This window comes from Lampetra fluviatilis, chromosome 1 (genome assembly GCF_964198595.1).
Source record: "Lampetra fluviatilis chromosome 1, kcLamFluv1.1, whole genome shotgun sequence".
Taxonomy (NCBI): Eukaryota; Metazoa; Chordata; class Hyperoartia; order Petromyzontiformes; family Petromyzontidae; genus Lampetra; species Lampetra fluviatilis.
Window position 1 is genome coordinate 22,717,750 of NC_136275.1, and position 20,198 is coordinate 22,737,947.

Genomic DNA, 20,198 nt, shown 5'->3' on the forward strand with positions numbered 1-20,198 from the left:
AATAACAATAACTATAGCCATGTGTACATACATTCAATTTTCAATCTCCAGCTACTATCTGGGCTGCCATGATGTTTAACAAACGTTATGAATAAGCATGCATCCCACGTTGCATTTGCTGAATTATTCACCATTTTAAGTCTACATCTGCAGGGCCCAACTTCCAACAGCAAGGTTAGGGATGATATCCTTGTAAAGTATGTATGGAGTTTAATAGTGCCGTTTTGTATACATACAAAATAAATATGCACACATTTATTTTTAAATAAAGAATAAAAAATCACTCTGGGAATGCTTCCACATGTATTTATTAGTTACGGTTATCGAATATTGTGCAGTCTGTGCCACTCTTAAATAGTTTAAAAAGACCCAGAATCTAAACAAATTAATTGTTGAAAGAGAAAAGAAGGAATCTTCCTTAAATAAAGCAGGAAGAGGAAAACATTTAGCATTTGTTTGCAGCAATTTTTTCCAAGACAGAAGTGACCAGCATTTCAGGCCATTGTTCACGAAGCTCAACAATGACAACTCAAGTGGTCTGAAAATAACAGGAAGGATTTCAGATCAGCTACCCCTTCCCCATGGATAACAGGAAATGCAAATACGATGATCCGTGATAAAAAAAAACACCTATACTGTATTTGTATTGGCTCTCTCAGCTTTAAGTCAGCTAACTGATGAAACACAATAAAAAAATGTATGGTGCAATAAAGGATGAAAGCAAATTTTCTACGTGGCCCATCATTCTAAGATCCACCGCACAAACACTTGACATCGATTAATATTTACTGCACTGTATATTGTATGTTTTTCTTCAAGAACGAATTTACTGAAATGTTTGATTTATTCACAAGTGAGTTGCATTAGAATGCTTTTTTTTTAACTACAACTTTTCAAAACACGATGTAGTAAATTTGTTATGTAAGTTGAGTTTGCAGATCCCGGTATGTAGTGGGTGTGGAAAAGGTCATAGTTAAAGGTTTGAGTGTTAATGGAACATTGATTAAAAATAACAACGTGGGCTGCAAGGTTATGTAGGGACTGAGGGTAGGTGTGCAAACTGGGGTACAGGGTGTATAAAAGGTCACAGGTGTGGCTAAGAGTGACAACCAAGTCATGAATGGCTGTGATGGTTACTTGTCTAGAGAAGGGTATCAGGCAGCTTATAGGAGGGCACTACGCTGATGAGGGTGTGTTTGGTAGAGGTGAAGCAGTGCCTTCACGAGGGACTGCAGGCTGGCATCTCCACAGATGTCCCGTAAGAAGGTCATGTCCTCCGGGCTGCCCCCATGCTCCTGAAGTTGCGACGGGAGGGTGGCCAGGACTTCGCTCATCGCTGGGGGAACAATGAACAAAACATGCACGTCCATGTTCTCACCTCACAGGGTAACTGAAAGCCCATTTGAAGTAAATCTGACCAGGCTCCAAAAAATTTAATTGCCAATTAGGAAATTATTTAACAGGACCCTGTGGGGTGGGCTGGTAGGACCGAACAATTGAATGGCTATAATAAAATGAAATGGCAAAAAATGGCCGCCAATAAGTGGATGCCCCGTGGCCCCGCCCTCCACCCGCGTAACCCCGCCCCGGCCACCCATGGCCCCGCCCCATCTCGGTGTCCCCGCCCCCAGCTCGTTGCCCCACCCCTTACCGCCGTAACCCCCCCCAACCCCGCATAGCCCCGCCCTCCACCTCGTGCCCACGCCCCCTGCCGCCGTTGCCCCGCCCAGCCCCGCGTAGCCCCGCCCCCTGCCGCTGTAGCCCCGCCCAATACACCCCGAGCGGGGGAGAGATTCCCAGGCCTGGCTCGGCTGGAGAGCCGCCGACGAGGGGGGGGTAGGGAGTTGTTTTTAATGTAAAAGCTTTAAATTTAAATGTTTCTATTAAAAAACATCAGGGAATGTAACATTGTTAAACATTAACTCCCTTTCACACACACGGGGGAACTATACGAAGGGAGAGCTTGAGGCCTAGGTCTAGGCTTTAGGCCTAGCTGTAGGCCTTAGGCCGCCGTGAGTTAATTGTTAATATAAATGTTTTAATTATTTATGTAAAAGCTTTAAAAGTAAATGTTGCTATTAAAAAACATCAGGGAATGTAACATTGTTAAACATTAACTCCCTTTCACACACACGGGGGAACTATACGAAGGGAGAGCTTGAGGCCTAGGTCTAGGCTTTAGGCCTAGCTGTAGGCCTTAGGCCGCCGTGAGTTAATTGTTAATATAAATGTTTTAATTATTTATGTAAAAGCTTTAAATGTAAATGTTGCTATTAAAAAACATTAGGGAATGTAACATTGTTAAACATTAACTCCCTTTCACACACACGGGGGAACTATACGAAGGGAGAGCTTGAGGCCTAGGTCTAGGCTTTAGGCCTAGCTGTAGGCCTTAGGCCGCCCTGAGTTAATTGTCAATATAAATGTTTTAATTATTTATGTAAAAGCTTTAAATGTAAATGTTGCTATTAAAATACATCAAGGAATGTAACATTGTTAAACATTAACTCCCTTTCACACACACGGGGGAACTATACGAAGGGAGAGTTTGAGGCCTAGGTCTAGGCTTTAGGCCTAGCTGTAGGCCTTAGGCCGCCGTGAGTTAATTGTTAATATAAATGTTTTAATGATTTATGTAAAATATTTAAATGTAAATGTTTCTATTTAAAAACATCAGGGAATGTAACATTGTTAAACATTAACTCCCTTTCACACACGCGGGGGTACGATACGAAGGGAGAGTTTCAGGCCTAGGTCTCGGTTTTTGTAGGGTCATGCCAAGTGTTTGCAGTAGGGGGCGATGTTGCTATACGGACAGACGGACGGACAAACGAACGGACGATATAATCTATTGGTGGCTGGTCCACTTCGTTCCTACCAGTAAAATGTATTTACATCACAATGTACCAGCAGATGTTTGGTATATATGTAGTGGTGGTGTTGACGCGCGCCGACAGTGAGAGATCACGGGGCGGCGCGGGGTGCGTGGTTGTGCGCGCTGACACAAGGTGGGAAATAGGATCGTGGGCAGCGCGCAGTGATTGGTCAACTGGGGTGGGTGCTCTCAGCGACGTCCGCATGAGGGACTATAAAGGGGGACGCGCGGGAGCACTCGGGGAGTTGTTAACCAGTTGAAGATCGAAGACGGAGTTGAAGAGGTAGGGCCCTGAGACCCCTAGTCCCGCTGTCCTTGTAAGTGCCGGGACCCTGTGTGGCTCGGAGGCGAGACTGTGGGACCCGTGGTCTGACGTCCATGTAGGACGAGGCTGTGGGACCCAGAGTCGAGACGGACACCCCAGCCGGGTGGGTTCCGAGAAGCTACGGGGCGTAAGAGCCCGTGTGGGTGTAGCCAGGGGAACCCCGTGGGTTAGGCTGCAGTTAGCCACCCGTGTAATGAGTTGGTGTTAATAAAGAGTGTGCTACCCGTAAGGTCGTCTCCCGTCAAGTTACTACATTACATATATATATATTGTAGATTTGTCCATTTTATCCAGATAATAAATCAACAACTAACAGATGAATTGGGCCAATTGAGTTCAGAAACTAAATAAATCTTGCAATGACTAAAAGATCTCAAAAACGACCGCTCTGCTCGGCTAACCTCCGTTCCTTGGTGTGGCCGACAGTGCTGGCATTCCGGTCCCTGCCGAGTCGGGCATGCACGAGGCTCCGCGCTGGCACAGACAACAAGATGGAACTTGTTACGAGAAATCCGCGTCAATCACAGCAACACCTGACGCTTCTCACGTACATTCATCAGCAAGCGCCCCCCCCCCAAGCCCATCACACCATCACAGCTGCCTGCCTCACTGTGAGCCACAGAGACACAAAGACAGCACGACAGGGTTGTGGTTGGAATTTGGAAAAAACGTTGATCATCACTTTAAATGATGAGCTATCATTACCAATTTTTTACATGTGACATTCCAATTACTTTTAGTTGTAGGCCTGAATCATGGGACAGTTCTACGAGAAACATTAAACACATGGTTAAAGGCAAGACATTGGCAGATATTTGCATTTACAGGTAAGGATTTGCAAGCAAGGATGCAAATGGCACAAATGTCCTTGGGAAAAGCATGTAAACAAATATCAGTGTACTGTAACTTATACGGAATAATTGATATACATATCTAATCATGTATATATACTACCTTTATTTGCCATGATGCACAAAAAAGTTCAGTATTTCTGTCATGATACAAATGATCATTTCCAAGTTAAGTAATTTTTCAGCTTCTAAAAGTTGTCAATCATTACTTATTTTGTCCACCCCCTGAAATTCAAATTAGATTCAGTTACACTTAACGTTTCAAACACTGTACACATATATCAGGCATGCATGCACACACACAACCAAACACAAAAGAAGGCACAATGCACACGGACTAAATGGCACCAGGGGTCCCTTACGGCAACCAAAAACCGAGATTAATGGCACGCGATAATGAATTCCCCTCAGTACACAGATGGGGCACTGGTGTCCATCTTTTTGACTCCTGCTCATCATTCCCCTCATGACACAATGGCCCCTCCATTTTGTCCATCTAAAGTACAATGTGAAAAGATAATATATATGAAACATTTGTGTACGAATGTACGTGCAAATTGTAGCAAATAATAATTGAATTACATAATAAATTCACATATTTATCAAGACGTTGGTTATTCACGTGTAAGTACACATTTCTATTGAAAAACGATGTGAAAATGGCCAAATCTTACACACATTTTGTTATTTTGGTATATTGTTTTCTTTTTATGGAGAGATAATTGGCGAAAACCATTTCCACAACATACAAACCAGGTCTTTTTGCAGCACAGACTGGAAATTAATAATATATGGTGTTCACACGCATCCTTGTGAGGTCTGCCGGTCCCTGATGTTATACATGCATGGGATGACGGGCCATGCAGCAAGGGCAAATGTAGTAGGCACCTGCATCATGTATTGGTATTCAGGCAGCTTCAAATACATATTTCACTATCTCGCTGGAAGTACAGCAAGTCGTTGATGAGTGAGATTCTTCTGGATATTTGATTATTTTCCTTGGTGTGAATGGGATTTTTTAAAGGACATTTACTTAAATGTAAAATTTCTAAATAAAGAAATGTATTACATATAAAAACTTTTTAAAAGTCTTGAAAAAAATGTATGCATACAAAACCAGACTTATTATATACATTATGCAACAATAACATTCATAACCCATGGAAGTGAAAGTTGATTACAAAATCGCCTGGAACGACCCAATCTCATCACACCTTAAAAGATAAGTATGCGTTGTGCCTGGATAGTGTTTTGATGAGTAACCACCACGTGCAAAAATACAGGTGTAATAGGCTTTGTGGGAAGTAGACAAAAGTGGAGAAAATGCACTGTCTGTACTCCTTTATTCACAAATTCACACTTCTCAGTGTGGTGAAGTAAAGTCAAATAACCCTCAGGGCCCATCCAACAGTGAATTGACAAAAACGGGCCGTACATGTACATAAACGTGTAAATCACTTTTACGAATGAGAAATATTCTGCAGTAGATGTACAGTACCCGACACGCCATGGATTTTTTTCCAAGCGCTGTGCCATTTAAACTCCCAGCAAGCCACTGTGGTGAGCCCAGGTCATTCCGAGCGCATTAGCGTGAATATCAGCAGATGCTGCTTAGCATTTCAGTGTCCTGATGTGTGTGCACGCAACTCAAATTACAGAGGCGACAGCGGCCACTGCACCAGACCAACCGGTGCAACGGCTAAAAGTAATACGATACAGTCCACTTCTATTTCCACCTACGAGAGACATTTGTGTGTTACGGTGGTTGTGTGGGAAACACACCGTGCAGCTTTGTGGACAGAAGCAACACAGCGCTCCGTAAACAGACGAATATACCTAGCTAGAATTATTATCGTGTTGTATTACTGCTCAGCACAAAACACTATTGTGACTTAATTCGTGCACTGTGATGGGATCTATAATTTGAAAAAGTGTAATCGTTTTTAGACTGGTAAAGGTCTTTTAATACGTTAATTTCAATGGCAATGTGACTCAAAGCTCAAAAGGACGTTTGATTGTTCTCAGATTCGTTGGCAGTCCTAATCTTGATGCGAAAGCTCCGCGTTATTATGACTCGGTCCTGTCTAGCCAAAGGATGATTGCTGATGTTACAAAATATCGGTCCTTATATTATTGATTCCAGAAGAATGATGAAGCAAATCTACTTTTGACCAGGATTTGATGACCTTCTATATCGAGGGGATGATTTTGTAATCATTATTGACATGTGTTATTTAGGCAGGAAGATTGCTCTGCACAGCAGGACTAGCAGCAGGGATGACAATGTGTGCTGCTTATAGCTGTGAAATAATTGTATAAATAATAGGGCTGTTTAAGAAAAGGCAGGCAGAAGGCACGATAGATGAAAGGGTGAAACATTACCGCTTCCTTCATTGACATCCACATGGAATGAATTTATTTTTAAACAAAGAAAAAAAACAGTTTTCACTTATTTACTTTTAAAGCTCATTTAATAGCTTCCATGTATAGTGACCACCTAAGCATAACTGACCTCCACACTAAGTGGTATATACAGTAAGCAACCAGTAGTGGCTGACCATTTGCTGCTGCAGTAATTTATATGCTGCTTCCTGTGATGTCGCATACCCTTGTGGAAGAGGTCATGATGGTTAAGAGCAGATGGATTATATTTTTGGTGAGCTATTGTTTGTGATGGGAATTACTTGTTTACTATAAAAGAGACCATAAATAGATTTCAAAGGTTATATTAGATGTGATAAAACACTTAATTACAAATGTAAAACAGTTCCCTCATTGTAATGGATCTTATCCAGAGCCATTTAATTTGAAATTCCTGTGATCTATTAGGGCCAGCTGGGTCATTTATTGAATTATTCTTCCTGTTATTTGCTTTGTGAAATCAGTAAATATGAGTTCCTTCATCACTTTACCTGCAAAGATAACAGTAAAAGGAGCACAGTTCAAGAATCGATTTCTGTTTCTATCCTCCACGACATTTTCTAGATTTTTGTTTTTAGAAACGTGTCAAAATATATTTAATCGCACTCTGCAAAGCCTCAACTGCTGTAGCTCTTTCTACAACTCAATTCCCGAAGTTACAGCTTGTAATTTTCAAGACCTTTTGATGGTGCTACATTCATCACTTGAAGGCCTGTGGGGGCGTGATCACTGATTGACTCTGCAAGTTCCCTTGGAAACACTAGTCACTGCAGTAGCCTCTCATACAGCACAGGGAAAAATACATGGGCAACTGGTGCTTTTAATTTGCCCATCACAAACCATCAAATAAAGGCAACAGTATATGGCAAAGCGATTCTAGGTGGACTCAATATATATTTACCACAATAAATGAGTATGTGGCCTTGGCATGGACAATGGAATGCCACAGCATTTCCAAACAAAATCACCGTATCTGCTTGCGAAGCCATATTAGTGAATGGAATTTTACCATTTCAACATTTAATATTTCCACCCAGATTATCTGCTAGACTAACAACGAACGCTCAGTGCTTTTAAAGCTACCATGTGTGGAATGCACATTCTAAGAAGTGTCGTATTTCATATTTCACACACAGCACGATGAATGCAAGCACAATACACTCAGAGACTTCTACTTCTCTTTGAACTTGGACGATTCAAATGTAAAGACAGTATGTCGCCACAAACGCTATGGACTCATTGTGCGAGTAAAAATGGCATGTACATATTTTCACACGACTGGCAGAGGTGTAATAATTATAATTCCATATTGCCAATGTAAAACACTCAATTCATTGAAAATACATGGCAATACATCTGAACCAATACCGGTTGTTGTGCACTATGAATAATTTGTTGTGCAAAATGGTAAACCAAGTCAGCGGCACTCTGCAGACTGCTGCTTTTGCGTGCACAACCGTTTGTGATGGAGGCTTGTCAGCTAATTGAAGTCCATCTGAGGGAATAATTACTGTTGGCAGGAATCGCAGCTAAATGTCTCAACTACTGCACTTGGAAACAATGCCACTTTTATTCCATTTCTGGGGAAAAGACTTCCCAAAGTGTGCTTTTGGATAGAATGGATGCACTGGGCAGCATCACCACTTTGATCAATAAGATCAATGAATAGGCCGCCAATGATTAATTTATACTGCTTGCTGTGTGACAGCCACTTTAATAGGAGGGCGACTTACCCTAAGCCTTTATTTATTGACAGGATGAAAGACTCATTAAACACAAAGTTCTGCACTTTAAAAGACGCAAGTACTTCAAATAATCCATTCTTAAATTAATACATATGAAGTGACATCGGGGACGTCACTGTATGGTGCCGGCCCGGGAGGGCTATGGCGTGCGATGTACTTGCGTCGCAGACAGCACCGTGTGGGTTGCTGTGTGAGGCCGGCTCGAGCACAGCACGGCGTGCGATGCACCGTCATCGCGTACACCCTGTAGCCTGGTGTAGTACCAGCCCTAACGGGGCTTGGTGAGCGCTGGGATAGCGCGGGCACCACGCATAGCGTGTAGTGCGGGCTCCCACAAGGGGGAGCGGGAGATTGTCAACCCAGGGACAGGGTTGCCCCGGGAGGATATAAGGTGGGTCCCTGAGAGGGACCGGGGTCTTCGTTCTACAAGCTGGAAGCTCTACGTCTACAAGCTGGAAGGTCTACGTCATACGAGGCATCAATACGTGGCCGGAGACCCAAGTGAGGGTCCGACCCTTCGGAGCTGTAACTCCTACGTATAGTGTAGTTAGCTGGGTGGTCACCACCCCATGCTGTATCTGGTAAAGGGGTAGTTACCCCTTTGTATATACGTGTTACAATAAATGCATTGCCTCTAAAGAATAACGTCTGCGACTCAGTTGGACTCACTACACATATCTAAGACACACATCCTAAACATTTGATTAAATATGTGCCATTCTACTTTTTTTCATCCCCGACTTGCGACTTTCCACAAATTCACATTTCATCTACACTACCGTGCGAGACATTTTTAAGTGGAAGATACAGTACAAACGTAAACGTATTTATGTACCTGTAGTGACTGTGAATGTCACGGCGGATAATGTGTTGGCATTATGTGTAGTCCGCTTACTGGGCGTAGTACCAGCCCTAGCGGGGCTTGGGTGAGCGCTGGTCAGCGCGGAGGCACCATGTACAGTGTGCGGTGCGGGCTCCCGGTGAGGGAGCGAGAGGGAGTGTTAGCCAGCCAGGGTTACGTTGGGGCATGATATGCTAGTTGACCTGCCAACACATGACCGGATTATATTGGAGGGGGGCCACCGGTGGACGGGGGCCGCTGGGCGGTCATGTGGTCTAAAAGAGCTCTCGGGAGCCTTCGAGAAAGAGCTCGAGAGATCTGGAAGGTGGGCGGGGCGAAGGGCAGAGCCAACCCCAGCTCGGGGTTCTTCGTGTGCTGGTGTGAAGAAGATCCACGTCGGGGAGAAGAAGCCTCTAGCCACGCGGTCCGGGACCCAGCTTGTGGTCCGGGCCGGGATAGCGAACCGTGTCTAGTTCTGCCGTAGCTTGGCTAGATGGGCATTCAACACCCAAGTGTAGGTTGTGTTATGTTATGTTGGTGAAATATTATTGCTCCCAAGACAATGTCTGCGACTCAGTTGGACTCACTACATACCAATCACTCAGATTGCAGTGTAATTTCTAAGGCTCTTCTTTGAGATGTCCAGTTTTTTTCATGTTTCCCGAGAAAATAAGGAAAGGACAAATTTTTATTTTTGAGAAAGCACATAAGCTGTCTCATGCAAGCTGAATCCCTGCATGAACCCCCGATCCAAACTCTCTGCTGACAGAATACTGGCGTGTACAACCACACATTTTACTTTAAATCACTCTTACTGGGCCGAGAATTGCAGTCTTAATGATTAACACAGGACAGTAATATCTACCGATTAGCATGGTTTGCTACGTACTGGGCGAAAAAAGTTCAACATACATACTGACATAGAAACAATACCCGACTGCTTTAGGAATATAAAGCTGGCAAGTCAATGCAATATGTGAGCCTCCAGTTTATTTAGGGGAGTGGACTTTACACAGAAAAACAAGTAGTGTGTAAATGCTCATGCAAATTGTTACACACGATAAGCATGCAAGTGTAATGACAGTAGAGTCTACCTGCGATGTGAGTGGACTAGTGGCCATGGGAGATAATGAGTGGGGAGTCAGCCTACAGTGCGAATGCACTAGTGGCCACGGGAGGTAAAGAGAGGGGTGTCAGCTGTGAGTACGAAGGGACTGGTGGCAACGGGAATGATCGAGAAGGGAGCGTGGTCAGGTGACGGAAGAGGAGGGTAGTCTGCTGGTGGAGCAAGCTTCCAGAGTCAGCGAGAAGGTTCAGGAAGGGGGACGTGGCCTCGGTCCTTATATAAGGGAGATGCGCGGGAGACTCGGGGCTGTTGCAGTGGGGTCTCCGCCTGTTCAAGTGAACGTGTCTTCAATAAAGAAACCATCTCAAGACAAGTGTGTCAAGCCGTCTTTACACAAGCTTAAAACACACACACTAACCAGAGCCAATACTCATGTACAAGAATGATAACATCCATGTATAAACATTCAAACATTTATTGTAAATAGTGCATAGATTTTGTCGTTTTCACGAACACATGTAAAATGTCTTCCTATAAAGGGATGAATGAACATAACACTTCACAGGCACGGCCATGATTAATATATTGCACTCTTAAAAACAGCTTAGAAAAACAACTCTTACATTGTGCGTGTTATACATTTTCATTATTGATCAGTCAATTGTACAACATGCTGTTACATAAACAGTTGCATCATCATTTAATCTATTCTGCATGCTATATTATTTGGGTCTTTTGGTAAAGTCATGTAGATGGTTCAAAGAAAATAACAAAAAACTCCTAGTGATGATGATCCCTTGTGTTGTGATCGAAATGTCGTAGTTTTTTGTTCTTTTCTTTGAGCCATCTACGTGACTTTACCGAAAAACCCAAATAATATGAATTCCTGCAGTCACGAAAGCTTTAAGTCAACATTTATTCTGCATGCTATCGCAATACTGAAACATTCTTTGGGTCTTTCGGTAAAGCCGCGTAGATAGAAAAATAAAAATAATCACCATATCATGACGTTTCGATCGCAACACAAGCAATCGTCATCAGGTGAGAGCTGCTGAAGCAGGAAAAAATATATAGTGGGATCGCTGCTAAGGCAGGGAGTTATAAAGGTTTGAGATGGGTGTAGCCCAAGGGTTAGTGGGCAGGGCTAGAGAAATGTAAGATAGGAGAAATCTTGATAAACGAAGCTGTGGGGGTGGCCATTGTATTGTGAGAGATTAGCATGTCAATGTAATAAATTTGCTTGTAAATATAAGCTAGAGAGAGCTCGGAAAGGAACATCGCCACATGGAGGTAGAAAAGGATGGCAAGCCGCCATTTACTAACACAGCTAACGGTGGCTGTGTTAGTGAATGTAACTCAGAGAGCCGAAAATAACTGCTAACGTAGGTAGGTAGGAAGGGAACAACACAACCAGTTATGATCTAAACTGGTTAAAAACGTCCTTCCAATGATTGCTCAGTTTGTACCCATCTTCTCGGTTGAAATTGTGTCTGTGTTTATATATCTGGATGGCTTCATGGACGAATCTTTGCTGAGAGGCCAGTGGGTTTGCAGAGTACCTTCGTCTTGGCAAAATCAATTTCGTGTGTGCCCACAGCGTTAAAATAATGATCAGCCACGGCTAAAGTATTGGTACTACAGTGTTTCAGATCTGCCTTATGTTCACGAACCCAGTCCGAGACATGTCGATTAGTTTCCCCAATGTAACTGCTGCTGCAGACACAGCTTAGTCTGAAGACACTAGGGTACTGCATGTCAAGGATCACACCCTTCACAGATGGGATCAAATCACGATTTTATGTACTGTGTTGAATTGTACCTGGATCTTGCGTTTGCTCATGATTTTGGAAATATTTTGGTGACCCCTGCTATGTATGGCAAGGTGATGGTTTTGACTGGGTTCCTAAGATGGTTCTTTCCCAAAGGTTGGGGTGATAGCTTTATGGATTGTGTAGTCTGAATATCCATTCTTCTTGAGGGCTTGGTGTACATGCTCCAGTTCACTGGCTAGGTAGTAATGGTCGGAAATACGAGCTCGATGGTATAGAGTTTTGATGAGGGAATTCTTCTGGGATGGATGGTGGTGGGAGTCAGGTTTTAGGTAGGCATCCGTATGGGTGGCTTTCCTGTAGACAGTGTCCCATTGAGCCATCAGGTCTGTTTTCGATTAAAACATCCAAGAATGGTAACTTGCCATCCTTTTCCACCTCCATGGCGAATTTGATGGCTGGGTGTATAAAATTGATGTGGTTGAAGAATTGGTCCAGAGCTGGTAGGCCATGTGGCCAGATGATGGACGTATCATCTACGTATCTCTTCCACAAGGAAGGACATAGGGTGGATGCCTGGATGGCATCTGTCTCGAATTTCTCTGTGAAAACATTGGCTACAACTGGAGATAAGGGGAGAACCCATTGGGGTACCTTAAACTTGTTTGTAGAATGTTCCATTCCAGGTAAAGCACGTGTTGGTGAGGCAGTGTCTAACCAGGGCTGGAACATCAGCATTCAGTCCTTGTTGGACCAAATCTTCAATGACTGCAATGGTGTCAGGCACAGGGACTTTGGTAAACAAAGATACCACATCAAAACTGACAAGCAAATCACCTGGAGATAGTGAGATGTCCTTCATTGAACAAAGTTAAGTACAGCTGAGGTGATCTTACCAGTGAATGGTTGCAAGGTCTCAGACAGAAATCGGGCCAGTTTATAGGTGGGTGAGTAAAGGTGGAGACGATAGGACGGAGTGGTGTACCTTCTTTATGGATTTTTGGTAAGCCATAAAATCTGGGTGGTCTAGCAGCAGAGTTTTAAGGAAAGCCGCTTGGTTGATTCAATTAAATATGTCGAATCAGTGATGATGTTGTTGGTTTTCGTAACCAGGCCGTTGGTAGGATATCTTTTGATTTTGGTATAGCTGCCATCATTAAGTAGGTCCTGAATTTTGTTATTGTATGTGGTTTTGTCCATGATGACAGTGGCATTGCCCTTGTCGGCTGAGAGGATGACTGTCATCTCTCTTTTTTAGTTGAGAAAGCTCAATGCACTCATCCTTGCTGATGTTGCTAACAGGTGTCTTAGTGTTTTTAAGGTTTGCAGCAATTTCCGATCTTGCCACGTCTGCAGGAATGTGTCCCAAACCCTTAAGGGCTACGTCGACCTGGGGAATGATATCATCAACTGGGATGTGTTTAGGGGTGACTGCGAAATTCAACCCTTTAGCTAGAACCGATTTTAGGCTGTTGAAAATTGGGCTGTTGCTCTGATTAATAACATTCTTGTCACCATCTAACTTTTTAATATATGGATCTGGTTTCTTCTTGGAAAGGAGGTTGAATTTGGAAATCAGGTTATCTTTGCATTTAGCTGACATTGAGGCGGCTGAAGAGGCTATCTACATGGTCCCAATCAGAGATGGAGACACTTTTTCTGTCAATGTTAAGTGTCATTGTGTAATGCGGGCGTAAGCGACCTTCCGGATGTGACGTCACGGGGGGTGGAGTCATGTGACGTGGGTGGAAGGTTCGGGTCCTTAAGCGGGTAAACCGGAAGGGGAAGTCAGTCGGGGTGTGAGCGGAAAAGAGTGAGGCCACGCGGGCGAGTGAGAAGAGGGGGGGGCGCCGACGGCCATCGGGAGCCAACCCCGAAGACAAGAGGAAGCTGCGGAGTGGTGTGCAGCTGCAGAGGAGACAGCCAGAAGGGCTGCGTGTTAGAGGCAGCGGTGTGGCTGCCAGGAGGAGCTGCGGAGAGAGAGAGAGACAGCACGAGGCTGTCAGAGCTGTGGAGGGAGAGAGGGAGACAGCACGAGGCTGTCAGAGCTGTGGAGAGAGAGGAGTTGCAGCGAGTACAGCCAAGGGGGGCTGTGTGAGAGAAACAGCAGCGGGGCTGCTGTTGTGGATCGGGCCGACATTGGAGTCAGCACTGTGGAGAAGCTACAGAGTAAAGACAGCCGTGTGGGTGTACAGCACGAACCGAATAAAGGACACTGAGCCAGACATCGTGGTCCAGTCGTTTATTACAATTGCAAGAGGGTCTTGTCTAAATTGTCTAGTTCAAATCAGAGCAGTCTTATTCTCTCTGATATCTGGGCTAGGCTGCCCCTGAACAAGATCCGTTTAGCATTCGGAGAAGTAACAGCAGCAGCTGTGAGTGTAAAGACGATCGGTTTTACCTTAGTGTCGCGACATCTCTTCAGAAAAGTGAGCGACTCGATTAGATGAGCCTTTTTGTCTCGAAGTTTGTTGAAAGATCTAATAGTTGTGTGGTAACCTTCCCTGCAGATGCGGTTAAATCTTGACTTAAAGCTTTCGTGACTGCAGGAATTCATATTCTTTGGGTCTTTCAGTAAAGCCACGTAGATAGAAAAATAATAATAATACTGCAAAATAATACAACATTGGGCATTGGTATTCTGTCTGACAATGAAATGGGACATTGCTGAGAAACCCAGAATGAAGGAAAATCAGCAGTATATATTGCGGCGTGTGTCTTGTCAAATAAAAAAAACAATTCTTGGAACAGCTGTGCACAATAACACAAGGTCACGTGTTCGCAGAAAATGTTTGAATTGTATTTGTATTGAAAGCATGCTCCCACCAACATTGTCATGCTAATGACACACTGGATTGTTAGAATGCAAACAATAGTTTAGAATGAAAATATAATTTACATGGAAAAGTTTTGTTACTCTTTTAGGGATGAAACCTAATAATGGAGACAAGGTCATTAGAAAAGCTAAAAACCGTACCAATGTCTGTTATATTCCATTCAAATGATAATTGCATCACATGAACCGATAAGTGTACTCAGCCACACAGCCTACTGCTTTGAAAATGCCCTTGCACCCTTACATATCTTAATAAGAGCATGTTGTGCCAAAGCTCCACCCTGCCTGCCCAACCTTCAATGCTGAGGGTTTACCGGAGAAGCGTTATGCAGATAAACATGTGTTTCATGGCATTGAAAACACATCCAATTTAAATTACATCCAATTAAGCCTTTTCTCTCCCACTAGCATTGCGGATCTAATTTTGTGAAGATAAATCAAGTAATTGTAGTTCTTGTGGACAATAATTTCAACATATCTATATATATGAAAGGAAAATTTGTGAATATGTGTGTCTGTTCGAAATGTTTAGCATACTTCCCGACATGCAACAAACTTGAAATTTGGCATGTGGGTAGTTTCCAGACTGTACACCATGCAAAAAGTATAAAAATTTTGTTTTGTATATATTTTGGGGAGGGGGGGGGGGCGCAATAATGGATTTATATTGTGCACGGCAAGTGAGCTGTGACGTCACATCTGTGATGTTACCCGCATGCGGAAGCGTTACGCAGTGTGCCTGCTGAGGTCACGCATCCCCCCAACCCAACCCTCCGCGAGTAAAGTGCCATACAAATGTGTTGCAGGTCTAAGGCATTCTTCGCGCAGCATTGGTGTATTATTTGAGTCGTTTACTGCCGTACGCACCCTGAAAGTTGTGTGTGTCTGCAGCAAGAGCGTGTATGTGTACCTATGGACGCGCACGCGTGTGTGTGTGGGGGGAGCGGGAGTGTAGTGGTTAGCGCGCTGCGCTACGAACCCAGCGACCCGAGGTCAATTCCCGCTCACGGCCACCACCGGTGACGATTATTTGAACCGGTCCTGGGCCTCCCCTAGGTCGACTCAGCCTCAAACGAGTAACTGGTGTGGTGTGTGAACATCGCCACTGGGGAGACAAAAGCGGCCGGGCGTGGTGAATCCAAGTCCCGGGCGAAGCCGGGTAGTAAAGCTAGTTACTTATAAAAGCAAAAGGATGATATTTCACACATTCAACATTACATTGTGCCAGAACCTGAAGGTACATTTGTACCAGGATCCAGCCTAGTTGGAATTATCCCAACAGATTTTAAGTTCTACTTCAAATACATTCTGGCTTGACCTTAAATCCACATTTACGTGAAAAAATTAATGTTGATTAAAGGTCATACTTTCTCAGTTTGAATATGCTTATTTTACATAGATGCTTTCATACAAATGCCAACTCTTTAAGAAATGGCAATGTCTCAACAAGGTGAAATGTATAGTTGACAATTAGCCAGGCAGGTGGAATCTGGGCAAACCTGATATTTTATTGAGCAACGGAGAGATTGTATCTCAGTGCCAAGTGTTAACAGTCCTGCTATGTAATGTTAATACATAATGGATGCCCATTAACATCTCCACAGGCAAATACCTGATCTGAAAGGCTGCCATTTGGTACCAAGTAAATGAGAGTTTTGCATGAAGCAAACACCACAATTGTATTCATATAGCTGTTGTTGTCTTTGACGTTGCAATCAAGTCGAGTACTACTAGCCAAGCCAATAAATCCCTGTTTTGCTCCAAGACAATCAAGATAAGGTAGCTTTCTTTCCTTATAAATGGTACGTCAGCATATATACCTTTAACACTTTTTCCCAAAGCAATTTGTTATAAGCGCATTTTAAAACGTAAATGCTAAAGGAAACACTTTAAGTATGGCACTTATTTCTGTACTCAAGGTTGATTTAAAAAAAAGTATATACCCCCTTTATCCCCCTCCCCCCTTAAATGCACTGTTCCCGATCGTGACCCCTACCATGGTAGGGCAGCGAGCCCGGATGCCCTCATCCGTTCGCTAAATACGAGGGTGCACTACGCCTGGGCCTGTTACACGTTGTTCCTCCCTCCTTTTGATATTCCCACTGCATTCTAGGTTCTTAAAAGACCTTTTGAAATGTATGAATAAGTGGGAGGTGTTCAGGTTGCTCAGGGGTCATCGGAGCACTGAGCCAGAACCAATGATACCCTGGACAAGATAGGTTTAACATGTTGACAAACATTTCTCTGTACCAGGGCATATGGAAAAGGTCCCCCCCCCCCACTGTGTGGCTAAACAAAACTTCACTTGAAAGGGTGTCAGAAGTCTGCTATATTCCACATGCTGCACTGATCTGGAGTGCTTAAGAGACATGATGTTGATAGCACAATTGCAATTTTGCACCACAAGAAAAATCACAAAAATGTCAGTTTCCATCATGTGTGTACATCAGTGTATAATGCAACTACAATATTTCCCTTTTTTTAGGTAAAATGGATTGTTTAAATTGTATAATTATACTGCTTTATTTCCTCCTCACACACCGTTTCAGTTCATAACAATATTACAACCATACATTGCACAAAAAACGAGATTTTGATCATGGTAATTTGTACACTATGATCATCATTTGTATGTACACAACTCATTGTTCAGCTGGGTGCAGCTGTGGTTGGAGCAGTTAACATTCGGAAGGTTGTTGAGATAAGTCACTGCTGATGAGTCAACTCAGCCCATCATTCCCACGGTCTATAAACATTTATATCGCTTTGTGAGAAGTCGATGTCATCCTATGAAGATGCATGTCCTCGGCATGAGAATGTGTCCGAGCTGGCTCAGGGATGCCATCATAAATGAGTGCTGCCCTATTACAGTACGGCATGATGAGTTAATTGAACTAAGACAATGGCTCAATGCCATGTAACAGCTGCATCCTGCATTCATCCTTTTGAGATGGAAGTGAAGATTTATCTCTTTCATGCATGTTGAGCTATAATTAACTACAGTAGACGCAGACAATTTGTCGTGAGGAGCTTAGAATGATTTGCGTTACAAAAGTTATTTAACACCTACATTATAGGTAACAACAAAATAAGCTCAGAATTCAGCTGCTAAATAAAACCCGATACTTCTATACACGACGTTTGGTCCATGAGGTAATGTGTTCACTATACATGATTGACCATTTTAAGTTATATTTATGTAAATAAATGACCAATCGTACAACATAATTTTGCCGCAGTGTTACAATTAAATTAATATTTCTTCAAAACAGATTGGTGTATTTGAGAATGCTGTAGTGTAGACTATATAACATGACATCATTGCGTCAAATTCACTGAGGGATCATCCTAATGCAAGAGCCTCTTTAAAATTGCAGTACGACTCAGCAGCCTTCTTGTTATATTGATGTTTATATAAAATGAAGAGTATTTCAATCACCAATACGCATTTTTTGAAGGAAATGCAGACAAACTGCACTGTACATGGAGGATAATTCACTATAATGCAATGAGCAGTAAGACCATTTTAAGTCCCATAAGCCTAAACCTATGAGACAGTTGCATTACGAAAACCCATAGGACCCAGATATGTGTTTTCTGCTTATACATTGAGCAGTCATGGATTTGGAGGTCCAAAATTCTGTTATTGTAGCCTACCCAACACTAGCTCAGCACTACTGTCAAGGCTTACCAATTATTATCTAACTCATAATACAGGCGCCTTAAAGATTCAGGGGTAACTGTCAGAACACACAGCAATGATACGTTGACATTGACAACTGCTACATATCTGTATTGTCCCTTCATATGCATATTACCAACACAGCAGCATGTGTGGCTATTAGTTGTTAGGGATGAGCCATTGAATAAAACTCATACATTTGCAATATCTGATTAAGTTGAAAATATTATAATCATTTTGAATTATACACGAATGTAAAGGTGAGCTTTGATGCAAAATAATGAATGAGAGACAATATAAATGGGACAGGGAAAAGCAAGATAATCTAATCGTGTGACCCACCATCAAGACAGCACATAATAAAAATATTTACTCGTTTTTCCAGAGCCAACAGCTGTACAGAAAGCAGGGCTGGGCAGCTGTGCGTGACAGCAAGCAAGCATTGGTACCAGATTTATAGGTCAGGCATATCCACAGAATCCGATAAAACTACATCAATTGACATACAACACATTATTTGGGTCTTTCGGTAAAGCCATGTAGATAGAAAAAAAGAATACAAATATCACGACGTTTCGATCGCAACACAAGCAATCGTCATCAGGTGAAAAAATAGCGGGAGAGCTGCTGAGGCAGGGTGTTATAAAGGTTTGATATGGGTGTAGCCCAAGGGTCAAGCAAAGTGGGCTCGGCTAGTGATGAAATTTGCATGTAAATGTAAGATCGGGTAAATCGGAGAGCCACCTCCATGACGGCGAAGCTGCGGAGGTGGCCATTGTATTGTGAGAGATTAGTATGTCAATGTAAGATCGTAGAGCCACCGCCACATCGAGGAAAGCGAGCAACGGTGAAAGTGTTAGTGTGAGACATTTAACCTGTTAATGTAAAGGCATTTCACCTGTTAATGTAACACCACAGAGTCGAAAATAACTACTAACATCGGCAGGTAGGATGGAAACATCACAATCAAAACCATCACCTTGCCATACATAGCAGGGGTCACAAAACAGATTTCCAAAATCATGAGCAAACACAAGATCCATTTTCGATTCAACATAGTACATAAAATTTGTGATCCGATCCCATCTGTGAAGGATGTGATCCCTGACATGCAATATCCCGGCGTCTACAAACTAAGCTGTGTCTGCGGCAGTAGTTACATTTGGGAAACTAAGCGGCATGTCTCGGACCGTGTTCGTGAACATAAGGCAGATCTGAAACACGGTAGGACCAATACCTCAGCCATGGCTGATCATTATTTTAACGCTGTGGGCACACACGAAATTGATTTTGCCAAGAATAAGGTACTCTGAAAACCCACTGGCTATCAGCAAAGATTCGTTCATGAAGCCAGATATATAAAAGGGAAATTTGTGAATATGTGTGTCTGTTCGAAATGTTTAGCATACTTCCCGACATGCAACAAACCTGAAATTTGGCATTTGGGTAGCTTCCAGACTGTACACAATATAAAAAGTATAAAAAATATACTTTTGCATTTTGGGGGGGGGGGGGGGGAGCAATAATGCATATATTTTGCACGGCAAGTGAGCGGTGACGTCACATCTATGATGTCACCCGCATACGGCAGCGTTACGCAGTGTGCCTGCTGACGTCACGCATCCCCCCCACCCTCCGCGTAGGCCGTGTATTAATCCAAGACAAGAATCCAAGTCTCGGGCGAAGCCGGGTAGTCAAGCTAGCTCAGATATATAAGCAGACACAATTTCAACCGAGAAGATGGGTACAAACTGAGCAATCATTGTAAGGACGTTATTGACCAGTTT

At 43.1% G+C, this 20,198-nt stretch overlaps 1 protein-coding gene across 7 annotated transcripts in view; it reads right to left on the reverse strand.

The window, feature by feature from the left end:
- Positions 1-20,198, reverse strand: part of MPP7 (MAGUK p55 scaffold protein 7) — a 57,766-nt gene that overhangs the window by 27,112 nt on the left and 10,456 nt on the right. For all 7 annotated transcript variants that reach the window (XM_078859566.1, XM_078859545.1, XM_078859534.1 and 4 more), the window contains exons 2-3: positions 3,602-3,674; positions 1,218-1,336 (exon numbers count right to left, since the gene is read on the reverse strand). In XM_078859566.1, the coding sequence (XP_078715692.1) occupies positions 1,218-1,336; positions 3,602-3,659 (177 nt within the window). In that variant the 5' untranslated portion in view covers positions 3,660-3,674. The remainder of the gene's footprint in view (positions 1-1,217; positions 1,337-3,601; positions 3,675-20,198) is intronic.